The sequence below is a fragment of the Colletotrichum phormii genome (genome assembly GCF_030913505.1).
Source record: "Colletotrichum phormii strain CBS 102054 chromosome Unknown BDP81scaffold_32, whole genome shotgun sequence".
Classification (NCBI taxonomy): domain Eukaryota; kingdom Fungi; phylum Ascomycota; class Sordariomycetes; order Glomerellales; family Glomerellaceae; genus Colletotrichum; species Colletotrichum phormii.
The window spans coordinates 437,654-451,925 of NW_026851474.1; the positions used below are offsets into that span (position 1 = coordinate 437,654).

General features: G+C 52.4%; 5 protein-coding genes across 5 annotated transcripts; 2 read left to right on the forward strand and 3 right to left on the reverse strand.

Moving 5' to 3' along the window:
- Window positions 1-404: 404 nt before the first annotated feature.
- Window positions 405-2,047, reverse strand: BDP81DRAFT_485251 (uncharacterized protein; the record flags this gene model as incomplete). Its single annotated transcript, XM_060595149.1, has 7 exons — window positions 405-796; window positions 1,128-1,336; window positions 1,374-1,380; window positions 1,480-1,633; window positions 1,695-1,771; window positions 1,901-1,964; window positions 2,024-2,047. The coding sequence occupies 7 exons, from the start codon at window positions 2,045-2,047 to the stop codon at window positions 405-407; spliced, it is 927 nt and encodes a 308-aa protein (XP_060438983.1).
- Window positions 2,048-3,286: 1,239 nt separating this feature from the next.
- BDP81DRAFT_440610 (uncharacterized protein) lies at window positions 3,287-4,385 on the forward strand. Its single transcript, XM_060591530.1, has one exon. The coding sequence runs from the start codon at window positions 3,351-3,353 to the stop codon at window positions 4,161-4,163; it is 813 nt and encodes a 270-aa protein (XP_060438984.1). The 5' UTR covers window positions 3,287-3,350; the 3' UTR covers window positions 4,164-4,385.
- Window positions 4,386-7,084: 2,699 nt separating this feature from the next.
- Window positions 7,085-8,931, forward strand: BDP81DRAFT_440614 (glycosyl hydrolase family 61-domain-containing protein). The gene has a single exon (XM_060591531.1). It carries the CDS (start codon window positions 7,477-7,479, stop codon window positions 8,704-8,706), a length of 1,230 nt encoding a protein of 409 aa, XP_060438985.1. The 5' UTR covers window positions 7,085-7,476; the 3' UTR covers window positions 8,707-8,931.
- A 10-nt stretch (window positions 8,932-8,941) lies between these two features.
- Window positions 8,942-10,945, reverse strand: BDP81DRAFT_440615 (histidine acid phosphatase). The gene is made up of 2 exons (XM_060591532.1): window positions 10,740-10,945; window positions 8,942-10,684 (listed from the first exon to the last, which is right to left on the reverse strand). Exons 1-2 carry the CDS (start codon window positions 10,834-10,836, stop codon window positions 9,360-9,362), a joined length of 1,422 nt encoding a protein of 473 aa, XP_060438986.1. The 5' UTR covers window positions 10,837-10,945; the 3' UTR covers window positions 8,942-9,359.
- Window positions 10,946-11,265: 320 nt separating this feature from the next.
- BDP81DRAFT_506503 (uncharacterized protein) lies at window positions 11,266-13,559 on the reverse strand (the record flags this gene model as incomplete). The annotated part of the gene is made up of 5 exons (XM_060595663.1): window positions 11,266-11,385; window positions 11,567-11,704; window positions 11,805-12,806; window positions 13,111-13,489; window positions 13,543-13,559. The coding sequence occupies 5 exons, from the start codon at window positions 13,557-13,559 to the stop codon at window positions 11,266-11,268; spliced, it is 1,656 nt and encodes a 551-aa protein (XP_060438987.1).
- Window positions 13,560-14,272: the final 713 nt, after the last annotated feature.

Genomic DNA, 14,272 nt, shown 5'->3' on the forward strand with positions numbered 1-14,272 from the left:
CCGCGGGTGGTTGCGCTTCTCGTACCCTAGAAAGCTAGTGTTCTACCAAAACATCACACGGATACTGCAGCCTTTTGTAGGTACATGGTGTGCTCGTAGGGTGATGTACGCCATGTCATGTGTAAACAGTTTTGAAAACTATCCAAGCTGGGGCAACACCAAGGATCTAGTCCGTGGAAAGAATCAAATTGAAGCAACATTTGTGGGACTATGTACAATATAAGAACTAGAAAGCAAATTCGAAAACTTTTTATCACCCATCACTGAGGCTGTTGAAGTCTCCTATCCTCCGTGGACGAGAAGGTCAGGCTCTAGTCCACATCACTTGATAGACCCAAATTCCAAGCTGTGCCAAGCCGAGGATGAGTCTCGAAGACCTTATCTAGGTCTTGTACCTCAGTTCTTCACTGTGCTGTTCCAATCTCGGCCTGGACCTTCTTGCCTTCGATAGTATCGATGCCTTCAGGGTTGTCTCTGGTATGAACCAGCGCATAGAACTCCGTGTCCAACGCCTCATCGTCCGAAAAGCCGTACAGGTTCCGGTGAGATTCGATGTCGAGATAGTTCTGACAATTCTCACAGCTTGCGACATTCCACCGACTGAGCACAGATTTCGTGTCCAAAAGCATGTCTGGCTGGCCGTTCTTGCCCTTGGCCCCCCGGTGGAGATCACGACCGAATCGCGGATTCAGGCGCGATTGATACCAGTCGCTGTGATTTTGGGTTCCCTCTCTGATTTCTGGCCCGGAGACTTGGAAATCACTCCTCGGTCTGGGATAGTCGTAACCAAGACTGGCTGTATATGTTGGTATTCCTTTCACAGGGAATTTGGTTCGGACCGTAGGGTCCTGGGGGTGACGAAGTATCAATATCTCTGTATTGATTGATTCTGCGTAAGGAGTAGAAGGGAGATTCCAACCGGAGGTTGGGTGGGTAGTCGAGGTCTAAGTGTACCCCCTCGAGGTGGCCCATGCTCTGCCCCTACTCGCGGCCGAATTGGACTTCCAATCCGACAGTATAAGTGACATCCTGAACTCATTAGACACAGTCGATCACGGACTTGGACGGAGTCATACATTGAATGTTATCGGTCGCGTGTCCCCAGACGTAAAATCCTCTTTAGTTACTGGATCTAGAAGGGGAGTCGAAACACCAACCCTTTGTGCCGTTGAGGTCGGGGATGATGTCCAGCTGACTTGTTACGAGTATCCTGCCACTTCCAGAATATGTACTTAATCTGTGAAGCAATTGGTGGAAGAAAAAGACCGGGTCAAATGATGCCGTGTCATTCTCGCCCATAGCACCGTTGGCGAACGGATAGACGTCGGCACGTTTCCTGCCAGGAAACGTCGAAACCGCCGATGGTTAAATACATGGCGTCTGGTTTTGAGGCTGCTCAAGGGAGACTACCACTGGCTGGAAACAACCCCTTAACTTCTTGGTATTCCAGTCAGAGGCCGAGTTATCGTTTGGGAAAACCGTGTAAATTGTAATTGGGGGCATCGAGGCATTCTTTGTAATTAGCTACTAATTCCACCCTAATCTCATAGCCTCTGCTGTTGTTAATAGCCTTCGGATTGAGCCAGCGTGTGACGTTGCCGTTCAAGAACTCAGTCGCTTGCTCAGGCGGCAGCTTATTGACTTCAGCATTGTGGACCGTGGTCCATGATCTGAGTGCTGAAGTCGGAGCTGACGAGTCCAGAGTAGGGATATCGCACAGTATCGTACCCCTTAGGCTTCCTGTAGCCATTGGGAAAGTCTTTCCCTTCCGCTGTGCAGATTTCATACGTCTTCCTGCAATTTGTAGGAGAAGAGAGCTCTGGTCGGGAACACACTTCCTATCTTTGAGCTCGTAGTCCTTTTGCGTGAAGAGGTTAGGGCCCTTTCTTCAACGAAGCACTCGACCGTTCGTTCCAGTAAGGAAGAGCAACATTGCTGCATCCCAGGGCACTCCGAAAAGCATTCTCGAGTCGCAAGAGATAGGCACGATGTCACTTTGGGAATAACACGGAACTATGCTTACAATAAGCTGGTGCTGGAAGTCCATGATAGCCGGCGACGATGATGTAGGGCATTCTTGTCATCTGGCTTGAGGCTGTTGATGTGCTGAAGCGCCTTGACGAGGATATCACGCGTGACGCTCATCCTGACTTAGTAGGGTATCAAGATCTTTCCTGATACAAAGCGTGGACATGTTCGGTGGACTGTATTTGCTGTTCTAAGATTGATAAGAGTATCCAAGCAAAGAGGCAAGATAAAAAGGTAAAATATTAGTAGGGTGTTGGGACGCCGAAGAATGGGATTCTAATCTAATCACCGCCTTATCCTGAGTATGATCATTATCGGTGTTTATGGGACTTTGCCGAGCATAGACTCTATCAGTTTCTATCCCTTTCAATATGTAGGATTCAAAGTAGGCGGAGCTAAGAGCACTGGTTTCTATCAATGAAATGGTTTCAGTAAGAAACTTCATTTTGTATCCCATCAACTACGGCATGACGTCGGTACAAACGTCTCCGGTTTTCTCCAACTCTGATCACTTTTGTAATCTTTTGATTGGGTGCAGGCTTGGGAAATAATACTGTAATGATCCGGAATATCTTGGATTAATACGTGATTTGCTACTACCCCTCATACAGAGTACGTAGGTATGTACCGACGTCATGCCGCAGTTGATGGGATAGAAGATCAATGAAATCCAGAGTTGACCTCATCAGCAGGGGATTGAGTAGTAAGTTTGCCGTCATGAACAATGCTATTTTGGTAAGTTCACTTTACTTCAATCGACGAGAACCAGGTGGATGGCTGGCGAAGCAATCATTCCCCGCCTGCAGTAGACTACCGTGGCCCCGATAGAAATTGAACCGCTGAGTTGAGGTAAGATTGATTTTGGGGCCAGTCCATAAGTGGCTGATGGAAAACGATGACCTGCTCATTAGGGAGAGCTAGCTCGGCTGGAGAACTGGTTGCTGTTGCGGTAGCCTTAGTATGATGTCGTCAACGTGAGCTTAGTCGAAAACCGTTCCACTTCGGAGTAGCCGACAATATCTTGATGGATGATTTAGATCGTCAAGAGCCTCCAGTCTGAATCGTGTTGATGCAGTGCCTGTCCCTGCGGCTGTGGCTGTGGTGGTGCAGATCACCTTCGCCGGGCAACGCTGCCACGCTGTGCCACTGGATTCCCGTCACGCGTGTGGCTGTGAATCAGGATCACTAGGCAGACACAATATGGAGCGAAGTCTTAAAGAAGCAGAGGCTTCCAGTGCTAAGAACACTGCAACGGAAGCATCACGAACGTGAAAACGTGAATTCCACAAGTCCATCACTCTCCGCCGCGGATAACAAGAAAGATGCCATCCGCATCGCAATACATCAACATGAAGCCACTTCCCGATACCCCTGCAGACAAAGCTCCGCCGCCGTACGAAGAAAAACCCCGCACGAGTCCGGCACCACCGCCGCCCCGAGGGAGCCCAGGCCCAGGACCGTCGTCGGGGCCGCAGGTTGTAGCCCGCCAGTTCCCGCCAGCCTTCAATGTCTACTCGCAGAGCTTCAGCAGGACAATGCTCCTCGGCGAGCACCAGAGCCAGCCGTTCTATGGCATGTCAATACACAGCGGGCTGAGCAGCTCGCCGCCCATTGTGCTGCACTCTGGGCCATCGGACAAGTTCTCGCCGCTCGCGTCAGTAGAGTACCATAGTTTCAGCAGCAGAATGAGCATAACGCTGCCAGCTGCGCCGATACGTACAGAAGGCGGTGGGCCAATTGTCGAACTGGAATCAAAAACCGACTTCCCATCGTCGAGCTACATTTTTGCTATCGGTGTTGGGCCAAACTGCGAAAGACTAGAGCAGTTTGAATGGAGGACAAGTTCTGGCGAAGCGATCGCTGCGCTGGACGGCCGAAGCAGAGGCTGGAAGCTCATCAGGCTTGCTCAATCAGTGCCCCAGAACGCCGGACCAGGAGCCTTCAGGGGAGGTGATGGGAAGGAGGTAGTCGCTGTCTGGACGGATGCTGGAATGAGCATGACCAAGTTGGCCAAGTTTGCTTTCATGGGCAGTGGGTTGACGGGTGAGCTGGGCGAACGGTGGGCAATTATGGCCGTTATATCTGGGTTGGCCATCTTTGAGCGACAGAGGCAGCGAAGGCGCAACAATCACTGATCTCTACAGCCACCGAGGCTGAGGAGACGGAATTGAAAGATCCATGGATGTGCTCACGATTGTTACGATGCCCCGGCACGCCAGGGAACTGTTTCGTTTAGTTTAGTTTAGTTTTGATACCCGTCGGCCTTGACAGGCGATTAGGCCTATTAGTAGATAGATAAGATCTCTTTCAATGATTCACTGACTCAAAGCTTTTGAGCGTTGCTTCGGCCTACCGGGCGGCGTGGGATGAAAGGATGCCACCTTGCTGAGCAGCGAGCGCTTCTTTTGGCTGCGCCGCCAGGGGCTTTTCTGCGCGTGCATCATGTTGAGTGAAGCGACAACCTTGACGGTGAACTTAGACAAGCCGAGTCAGGTGGTCGCTATTAGGAGAAACCGTCGCCAGAACATCTCTGTCTTTTACGACTCCATAGGGCAGTGATCAACTCGGCCGAGAAAGAAGACGATGATGGACCAACATAGCCAAGCCTGGTGTTCGTAGGTACGATCGATTCTCCACGAAGGCATCCCAGCGTCGCATCGATCACGAGTTTTCTTGCAAAGTGGACTCGGTAACTGGGTACCTGATTCACTGCTGGGAAGAACAGTGAAGAAGGGATTTCCATAAGATCGGCGATGTTTGTGCGTGGTACGCAGGTACGCGCTCGTCGATCGTCTGAAAAGGGGGTGGGAAACCCTTGTTAGGTCTCTGTGTGGAACATTGGACCTTGACCATCGAGTTACAACGGGGGTCCCAGCGGCCTGGCTGGCCCCTGTGGAGCAAGAAAGAAAAAAAAAAAAGACGTGCGTGATGGTTGATGTGCGGTGAAGCGCGCTGACCGGGGTTGGGATAGATTGAAATGGGGAAGATGATAGGGATGGGGTGACAAGGCCGTCGCCGTGAGACCCGGGCGGTTGGCAGACGGATCACGGCACGGGTCTCCGAGCAGATCTTCTCGCTCTCGCAGCGTCAGTCAGCAAAAGTAAGTTAGTTATCTGTCCAAGTGGTCAAGTGGTGGATGACGGAGACTGGAGTCCAAGGGGTGACGCCAATGCTCATGTTCTGCATTGATGGATACAGTGGCCTGCTCGTCGACGTCGTCATTAGCCTAGGGCCAAAGCCGCCAAAGCATATTGAGGTGGGCAGTGGGCACGGGAAGTCTATTGGCAAAAGCATATCATGCATGCTGCTTATACTGACTGTGTAGGGGGGGGGGGGGGGGGGGGGGGGCAGCGGGCATCTCCCTACTTTAAATCAATCTCGCATCGACAGAATCCTTCGTAGGAGTTTCCGAGTTCTACGACAATGCCGCTGTCCGCTGGGCCAGGAACAGATCATGTTCAAGCGTAATTTCAACTCGGACTTGAATTGGCATGGCTGCCCAGTAGAGATGCTCAGAACGGTTGTTGCTCCCGAGTTCGGGCGCGCGCCGCCACATGGCCCCTCTTGGTCCATCGTTTGTTGGGTCTTCTTCTCGTGCTCATGTCCGAAAATTGACGGGAAAAAGAAGAAAAGAGAAGAGACGCAGGGCGGACCAGGTCAGACTCCAGTGTTCTCAGTTGACTCCTTGGCGCGTGAAAGCCGCTGAAGCCCCGTTCAATCTCTTGATCAAGCCTGCCGCCTGTCAGTGTCCCGCAAGAAGAGCCCAGAAGAGCGAATAGCAGCAAAAGCCTGGCCGGTTTAGCCTGCCGAGTGGCCTAGAAAGGGTGGCCAGGCCTGTAATAATAATGTTTGTGTCCGTTGCCCAGCCTGCAAGCTGCAAGAACAGAAGATCATGAGGAGTCGAAATGACCAAGCCTGGAAGCGCTCAGGTCAGCAGCTGGCGGCGGCGGCAAAGTCGTTGGCAGTGACAGGGCAGATTCTCCTCTGGGATGAAGCAGAGAGGATTGGTGGAAAAGGAGAGGAACCCCTTCAGGCTTCAACCACCAGGCCAGGGAATCGTCTGTGCCATGCGTTGCGCAGGGGGCAAAGGTGGGGTTTTCAGAACGATTCCTGTCCATGATGCGTGGGCTCGAAGGCTCGAAGCGTGGTAACCCCTGAGGTCCCGCCGCGGCGGCTAGGACGTCGAGCCTTTTTCGGGAAGTAGCGCGTAGAGTGTTAATTGAGGCCGCGGAAGCTGCAGGGCGAATCTGGTGATAATTAAGAAAAAGGGGATGGGTCTCAGGACTTGGCTGTTTCAGGGTGGCCGCCGGGAACTGACGGGGATCTGACCGGGGGGCTCCCGGTGGTAGACGCCGGGATGGCCAATCGGTTCGGCCAGCGAAGCTCGGGAGTGGATCTACAGGCCCCGGCCGACATGGGATGAATCCTTGCTCGCGTTGTTCAAGTTGAGCTCCAGCCCATGTCTAGTCTCCTCGTCGAGGCCATCGAGGGGGGTTTGCATTGTCTCATCTTTTGGCGCATGTCAACTGAACTGACATTTGCTTCTTCACAACTGACAACGACATGGCAGTTGGCCGAGCCATCTGCAAGTTCCTGAACTCATCATGGATACTATCGTGGAATGGATAGACCTATCTACGCTTATGCTAGCGCCCGGAGCAGCCCACCAACTTGAGCCTGTCTAATATGTTTGCATCACGCACACCAGCGTAAGCGCAGTCGGCACTCGCCTGTTGCCCTCAGAAAGTCTTGGATGTCTTGCCCCCCTTGACTCCTTCAACCTTGAGGCTTGAGCCCCTCGTGCCCCTCGTGCCCCTCGTCATCCCAGGCTTCCCAGCAGCGTGGAAGATGTTGCCCAGAGTCTATTGGCTTCTTCCCCTGAGCCACATTTTCTAGATTTACGATGCCCACCACTAACAGTACACCAAATCCAAGAGGACCAAGACCCTCAAAGACCACCACCCACATCCCAATGATCCCAGCCGTGCCTGTCTCCCGCATACGCGAGATCCCTCTCCCCATGTTTATCCCCACCACCTGGCCGGATATGATTGTCCTGCGTATAATTGAAACTTTGGCGGAGCGGCGGAAGTGGTCCTCTTAATCTTGACCCGATGGAGTTGAGAAAGGACGCCAACGGCGCAAGTGCCCGCGTTGGGAAAACAACCTACGATGCCCTCCCGTATATATCATCATCTCTGCCCGGCCGTCCTCTGCTCTGAACTCTCTTTCCTACGATCCATAGTGTTCAGCTTCACTTGACTTGTGTGTCTATCTCATTCCTTCGTTCAACTTTTGTCATTCTTTTTACTTGACCAGGTAGTCATTCATTCTTTTCGGTCCTAGACCTCCAACAACACTCATTCCTCCAACCGACCTCGATATTCTCACAGTCAAGCCAACCCCTTTTTTGAACAACTCTCAAACAAAAAACTCCAAATCGCAAAAATGAAGTCCGCTATCGCCTCCCTTCTTGGATCCGCAGCCCTGGTGGCTGCCCACGGTTACGTCTCCGATGGTCTCATCAGCGGCACGAACTACACCTTCTACCAGCCCTACCAGGACCAGTACATGAGCCCGGCCCCCGAGCGTATCTCCCGTCCCATTCAGGGCAACGGCCCCGTCGAGGACCTGACCAGCATTGACCTCCAGTGTGGTGGCTACACCGCCGGTGGTGTCAAGGGTTCCTCCCCCGCCAAGCTCGTCGCTGATGCCAAGGCTGGTGACGAGGTCACCCTCAACTGGACTCTCTGGCCCGAGTCTCACATTGGCCCTACCATCACCTACATGGCCAAGTGCGCCGGTGATGACTGCACCACCTTCACCCCCAACACCGACAAGGTCTGGTTCAAGGTCCAGGAGTCCGGCCGTGAGGGCACTTCCGACACCTGGGGTGCCACCTCTCTCATGACCGCTGGCAACTCTGGTGTCAAGTACACCATCCCCGAGTGCCTTGCCCCCGGCCAGTATCTCGTCCGCCACGAGATCATCGCCCTCCACGCTTCCTACTCCTACCCCGGCGCCCAGTTCTACCCCGGATGCCATCAGATCAAGGTTACCGGTTCCGGCAGCACCAGCCCCTCTGACCTGGTTGCCTTCCCCGGTGCTTACGCCGCCACTGATGCCGGTATCACCTACGATGCCTACAAGGCCCAGGAGTACACCGTCCCCGGCCCTGCCGTCTTCTCCTGCTCCGGCTCTGGTTCCGGCTCCGGCGCTGCTTCCTCCGCTGCCCCCGTTGCCACCTCTGCTGCCGCCACCTCTGCCGCTGCTGCTACCTCCGCCCCGGCCGCCACCTCTGCCCCTGCCACTTCCGTCGCTTCTGCTGCCACCCCCAGCCAGACTGCCACCGATGATGAGGAGGACTGCCCCGTTGAGTCTGCCTCCGCTACCGTCAGCGCCGCTGCCACCGTCCCTACTCTTGCCGCCGACGAGGAGGAGGACTGCCCTGCCGAGTCCGAGGTCCCTACTGCCACCGCCACCGCTGCCCCCGTCGCCACCCCTACCCAGGCCGCTGACGACGAGGAGGACTGCCCCGCTGAGTCCTCTGCTGCTCCCGTTGCCACTCCCACTCCCACTCAGGCCGCTGATGACGAGGAGGACTGCCCCGTTGAGACCCCCTCCGCGACCGCTGTCGCCAAGCGCATGAGCATCCACGACCGCCGCATTCAGGCATAAGCGATTTCCACGATACCATGGTATCTGGTCTCGAGGGTTGAAGCGACCCAGATGGCTCAGGGGATGATGAAGCTATCCGGCTCGTAGTGGGCGTTTACACTTGTGGCGCCCGCGAATCTGATTCGGTCCAGGACCAATCTCTTTCATGTACAAAGTCTTTCCTGTATACCGCTTTACATAAAATATATATCATAACGATATAGATCGTACCATTTGTCACGTTCATAATCTGTTCAAACTACTTCCGACTTGCATCGTGACTATGAAAGAGTTCTCCTGTGTAAAAGCGGATTATTAAAAAACATCCCGTCGGATGTTCCGTGCAAAGATTAGATGAACTCGGGTTCCTGAAGACTGCTGACAAACGACTCGCTCAAGTCGTTTCAACTACATTGAAATAAGGCCCAGTTTATGAACCCTGCCGGGGTAGCCTTAGCGCCGTCGTTTTCAATAAAGATCACTATGATCGCCGTTATCACAAAGCTTGACAGGCATGGTCCTTTCAATCCACTTCAGACTCGCGAAGGTCGGATGACCAGACTCTTGCAGAGCCTTGCTTCGCTGACAATAACATACATGGAAACGGAGAATCGGCATTACTCTCGCTGCATTCATACTCGTCGCCTCGATTCAACATGTGTCGGCCAAGAAATTCAAACACTACCACCGCTGCGTAGACTGGACTTTTCAGCCGTAGACCCTTGCACTTGAGAGACAGGAGTTGCGCGTCGCTTCTTCATCATGAAGAATGCAATAGCACCAATGATAGCAACAACACCGAGAGTGACCATAGCACCGATAACACCGGCGACAGCATTCGACATGCCTCCGCCGCTCCCTGAGCTAGAGCTCGCCGCCTCCTCGTATTGGTAAGCTGCACAGAATGATACAAGACTAGAGCAGGCATTACACCATTCCTCGACGGTGCTAATGGCTCTCTTTTGCATCTCTTCGACGAAGCGCGGCCATGATAGAGTCTCCTCTCCGGTGCCGAAAAGGGGAAACGCTGTCAGCTCGCCAAAAGTGCCGTTGCGGAACAAGAAGCGCACGCGAAGGTCGGCATCGACATTAGCGGGAAATACAGTCATGTTATCGCTGACGAGCTCAAACGCCATAGTCGAGGCATAGTCTGGGAGACCGTAAAAGTCATCCGAAATGGTGATGAGATCGGTAAGACCAAAGAAGGACATGAAGGTATCGTAGCTGCCCGCGAGGAGGGAGAACTTGAGTTTCCCCTCAGAAGCAACGGTCTGGTTGAGTTGGGCAAGAATGCCAGCTGCAAGAGTCTTTGCATGAATGGTGCTGTCAGGCTTGGAAGCATTGAAGTTGTAACCGAACTCAGCGCTGTCTGCCAACGTTCGCAGCTGGAAGAGCTCCTCGTCCGTCACGTTCCGGGCCAAAGATGTGCTGTTGTGGATGCGTGCTACGTTGACTAGATCAAAGATATCGTACGCGTTCTTGTACGTCATGTTCTCGGGCTTGTAGTCGTACACGCTCTCGAGCACATCGTAGAAGCTGCCGTAAAAGTCCTTGGTTTCCGTGACACGGGTCTGGAACTCTTCACTGGCTTCAAAAGCCTTGTAGGCCTTGGCGTTTGTGGGACATCCATCATCGCCCTTGATCCAGATAGTGTCTGGGGAGTTGGAGTTCTCGCCATGAAGAAGAACATACTGGTAACCGTTTAGGGGGCTCGTACTTGTGCTGCCGTTGTTGAGGGTCGACGACGCGACCTGAGCGTTGAGATCTACTAAGGGAGGGTAGAGACCTTGCAGAAATGCCGTGGCCGTGTTCAATAGGATGCCTTGATCGGGAGCACTTGCGTAGATTTGCGAGGAGGCATATTTATCCTCGGAGATGTTGAGAATTCGACTCGAGGAGTCCGCCTCCAGATAGCGGCTTCGATAGTCACTCCCAACCTCGAAACACTGCTGAGAACCACCGCTGGTCAATGAATGAGCTCCATAATGCTTGGTTGTTCCTTGAATGGAGTGTCAGCTTTCATTTGAAGCCCAAGACAACAGGCATAAACATACGATCTCCATGGCGGCTGAAGACAACGACGCCATGGACAGTCTCAGCGGCTGCATAGCCGAACAGCGAGATCGCAATTGAGGCAGCCGTAGCACGCATGTTATTGAAGCCTTTTTGATATTATTTATGGTACCAAGCCTTGGCAAAATAACAAAGAAACGAGGTCTGGAAAGACGATGGCTGGCCTCGCGACGATTTTATGCCCTCCTCCGAGCGGCCCAGCTACCTGAACTCACCCATCACCCTTTGCCAAGCAGAAAATCTCGCCGTTCTCATCGAGTGATATCTTTGCTGAAGCGGGGAAGTCTGCATTTCCACCCAGTCCCGAGAAGCGGAGATGCTCAAAAGTCTCCCAGCCTACCACCGCCAAGCACTTGGCGTGCATCGCTATAAATCAACCTTTACGATAACAACGGCTGTCGGCGGCAATTCCACGTTCAGTCGGTCAGAGCCGACGGTGAGATGTGAGCTCGGGCGGTTTAGCTTCATGGCAAGTTTCTCGTTGGCGAGTTGCCTGTTTGCAAAGCATTAGCTTTGGTAGCCATATTCGTGGATTCTGACTGCCTCGACTGAAATCAGCTTGCAAGGGCAACGCGTCTGACATCTTTCATGGTGAGGCACGATAAAGCCGCGAATGCCCCTCTTCATCTGGGAAAGACGTAAGCAGTAAGTGGTCTTTGGAGGATTCGCTTGATCCTCTTTCCCACTGTCCGCAGATACATGTACCAATCTCAAACTTCCCGATCCCGCTCCAAGGCTTAGCGTCCTCGGGATTCAAGATCTTTGCGTCGTCAACATCCCGATGAGATCAACGCCCAGCCGCACGAACCTGGCAGACAATATTTGAACTACACTGATACTCTGCTAAGAATCGAGACGGTTCATCAGATAGTGTAAGACGTTTTGACATGGAGATGAGCTGAAGATCCATGTAGAAGTATCGCATTCGAGGCATGTCGGTCAAAACCTAAAGACTCACAGATCTTTGACTCAAACTAATTCTTCAATAACAGCCTTGAAAGCTAAGCTCCCACTGATGTATGTACAGAAGCTAAATGTTCTCCCACCATGAAAGGGCAACTGTGAGGCCGTTCCGATGTCTCTGGATTCGTTACCGCAATGAAACGTTGACAAGCCATTCGCATCGTCGACGGCCTAGGCAGAAGATGAACCGGTAAACCGACTGTGTCTTGTTCAACATTCTCCCTAATAAGTTTGTTGATATCCCCGAGACTCTGGTTAGGGATAACGTTTGGATCGCTACTAGCCAGTGATCCTAACCAGTCCTTCAAGACGTCAAGACCTCGCTCGGGAATTTGTCGTACAGAAGCCTTTTCGGTCATCTCTAGCCATGGATGGTCTGTCGGCATGGCAAGGCAGTATGGAATATTGCTACCGAAAAAGTTCATCGGCATCGGACGAAACATGCGGCGTCGAGACTCCGCGAGCTTCAAATACTCCAGAATCCAGGTCGCGTCGTTCAAGTTCTCTACCACTGTGTTGGTGTAGTTGGAAATCCGAATCTGATGCTCAATGAGAGGCTTATCCAAGTTGCACAAGAACTCGGCCTCTGGCCATTCATCTTGGAGTTCCTCCAGGACCCCTTTGCCATCCACTCTCTTCCTGACAGCATCGATGAAGTTTTTCTCTAGGTTGTAACTGTACACGTAGTCACCGGTCGTCGAGTCGGTAGTTGGCGTGTCCAAGAGTTCAGCCTCGACGGGGATGTACTGCATCAACTTGAGACGTCTCCAGGAGTAAATCGGATTCCAAAAGTCAACCATCTGCAAGGCGTTGAAGGTTTTCTCAGAAAAGAGTTGACATCGGGCTGACTGTTTGTCATCTCCCAAGAACATCTTCTGAGCAGTCCATACGCCATGCGCATCATCCACAGAGCTTTGAAGGATAACCCAAGGATTATCCCCTTCGCCCCATTGCTGAACGGCGAAGTTGACTTGGGCTCCTCCACGAATGTCCTCCTTGCCATCCTCGAGAGTTCCCATGAAAATGCCACCGGCAAGTATGTTCGCTGGAACAACAAGTTGTGCGTCTTGCACATTGGCTACCTCCTACAAGGTGCAGAGCTTGAGCTCCCGCGAAGCCCAGAGATAGGACGGTCCGTCATACTTGAAAGATGGGATGGAGTAGGTTCTGAACCATTGTTCTTGAGTGAGGTACTTATGTTCGTCATTTTTGAACTGTTCTTTATTCCAGGCCGTTAACGCAGCTGGAGTTTCCTTGAGTATATGGTCAGCGAGCCATTGGTCGTCGTTAAGGCTTCGGTTGGGCTGCGATTGTCAGCAAGTGCACTGCTGAGTTATGAGTATCCCTCTCTGTCGAGAAGGGATGGGCAGTGTAATAATTACGACCTACCAGAAGGTCACTGTATCCTCTGAGCATTTCATAGCTGAAGAAATGATCCGACGGTACAATGTTGGCATTGTTGGAGGTAGCAGCAATGTTAATGTTGATTGTCAGGAAAAAGTGTGTTGCCCAACGCTGGATATTGTCCGGACGTTTTTTAGTCTCCCCTTTCTCAGTCAAAAAGTCCTTGTTCCGTCGGCTAGTAAACCAGACTCTGAGAGAGTCCAGCACTATTCTCTCGAACGTCTCACCAGATTGCACACTTGCGCCGTAAAGAGGAGGGAAGCCAGGATAAGTGAGCCATCTAGCCTCCGTAAGCTCCGAGATGAGCTCTGCATCAAGGAGATCCGTCACTCCTCGGCCTCCAACAAGCCAATGCATCCAAGGCCTATGACCACGTCAGCAGGCCCATTGTTTTACATCAGCCCGGTGATAACTTACTTGTGAATCTCCTTCATGACGATTCCTCCATTGACATGGCCATTCAGAGGACCCAGGTATGCCTTACCTGGTGCATCGAAAGCATCCATCGAACATCATAGATATACCCAGCCGTGCTGAGTTCCGGCTTCGTCGTTCATTATAAGATCGCGCTACCATCGTCATCAACTCTGTATACTCAACAGAAACAGACGTCCACTTACAGCATAGTACCTGAATTGGCCGTCTTCCCGCGACCAACTCATGATGTGGAGGATGTCCTTTTCGGAGTGGATAGAAGAGGAGCTGAAGTGTTAATGGAGAAGACGGCATACTGTTGACCCATTTACTTACGCTGCTATAAGAACAAACCAGGGCGCCCACGATACAGACCCAATTGGCGCCTTGGCATCTTTCTCATGGTTTGCATCGGTTGGAAAGATGACAGAGATGAACCGAAGCTCCGATCTGAACCAAGGCTTCTGTTTGTTCCTTGGGACAGTTGAGGAAGATTCTTACTCAGTTCTTCAACCCCCTTCACTTTGCCTACGACTCGTCTCTGCCTCCTGTACCCATCACCTGGGTTGGCTTCCCTCTGAATGCAAGTTCTTCTACCAGTCTTCTATGCATTCGTCTAATTGGGTACCAGGTCAGAATCAAGCAGCCAACTGATGATGCTCGCTGGGCATACGCAGAGGATCCGGAGAACCAGCGAGCTCCTCCAGGACGCTTGGAGCCTGAGATTCTGAAG

Excerpts from the sequence above, each read along its gene's own strand:
- BDP81DRAFT_440610 (XM_060591530.1), top strand. The coding sequence starts at position 3,351 with ATGCCATCCGCATCGCAATACATCAACATGAAGCCACTTCCCGATACC.
- BDP81DRAFT_440614 (XM_060591531.1), top strand. The coding sequence starts at position 7,477 with ATGAAGTCCGCTATCGCCTCCCTTCTTGGATCCGCAGCCCTGGTGGCT.
- BDP81DRAFT_440615 (XM_060591532.1), bottom strand. The coding sequence starts at position 10,836 with ATGCGTGCTACGGCTGCCTCAATTGCGATCTCGCTGTTCGGCTATGCA. Across the intron at positions 10,685-10,739 it reads CTTCAGCCGCCATGGAGATC|GAACAACCAAGCATTATGGA; the intron begins GTATGTTTATGC and ends ACTCCATTCAAG.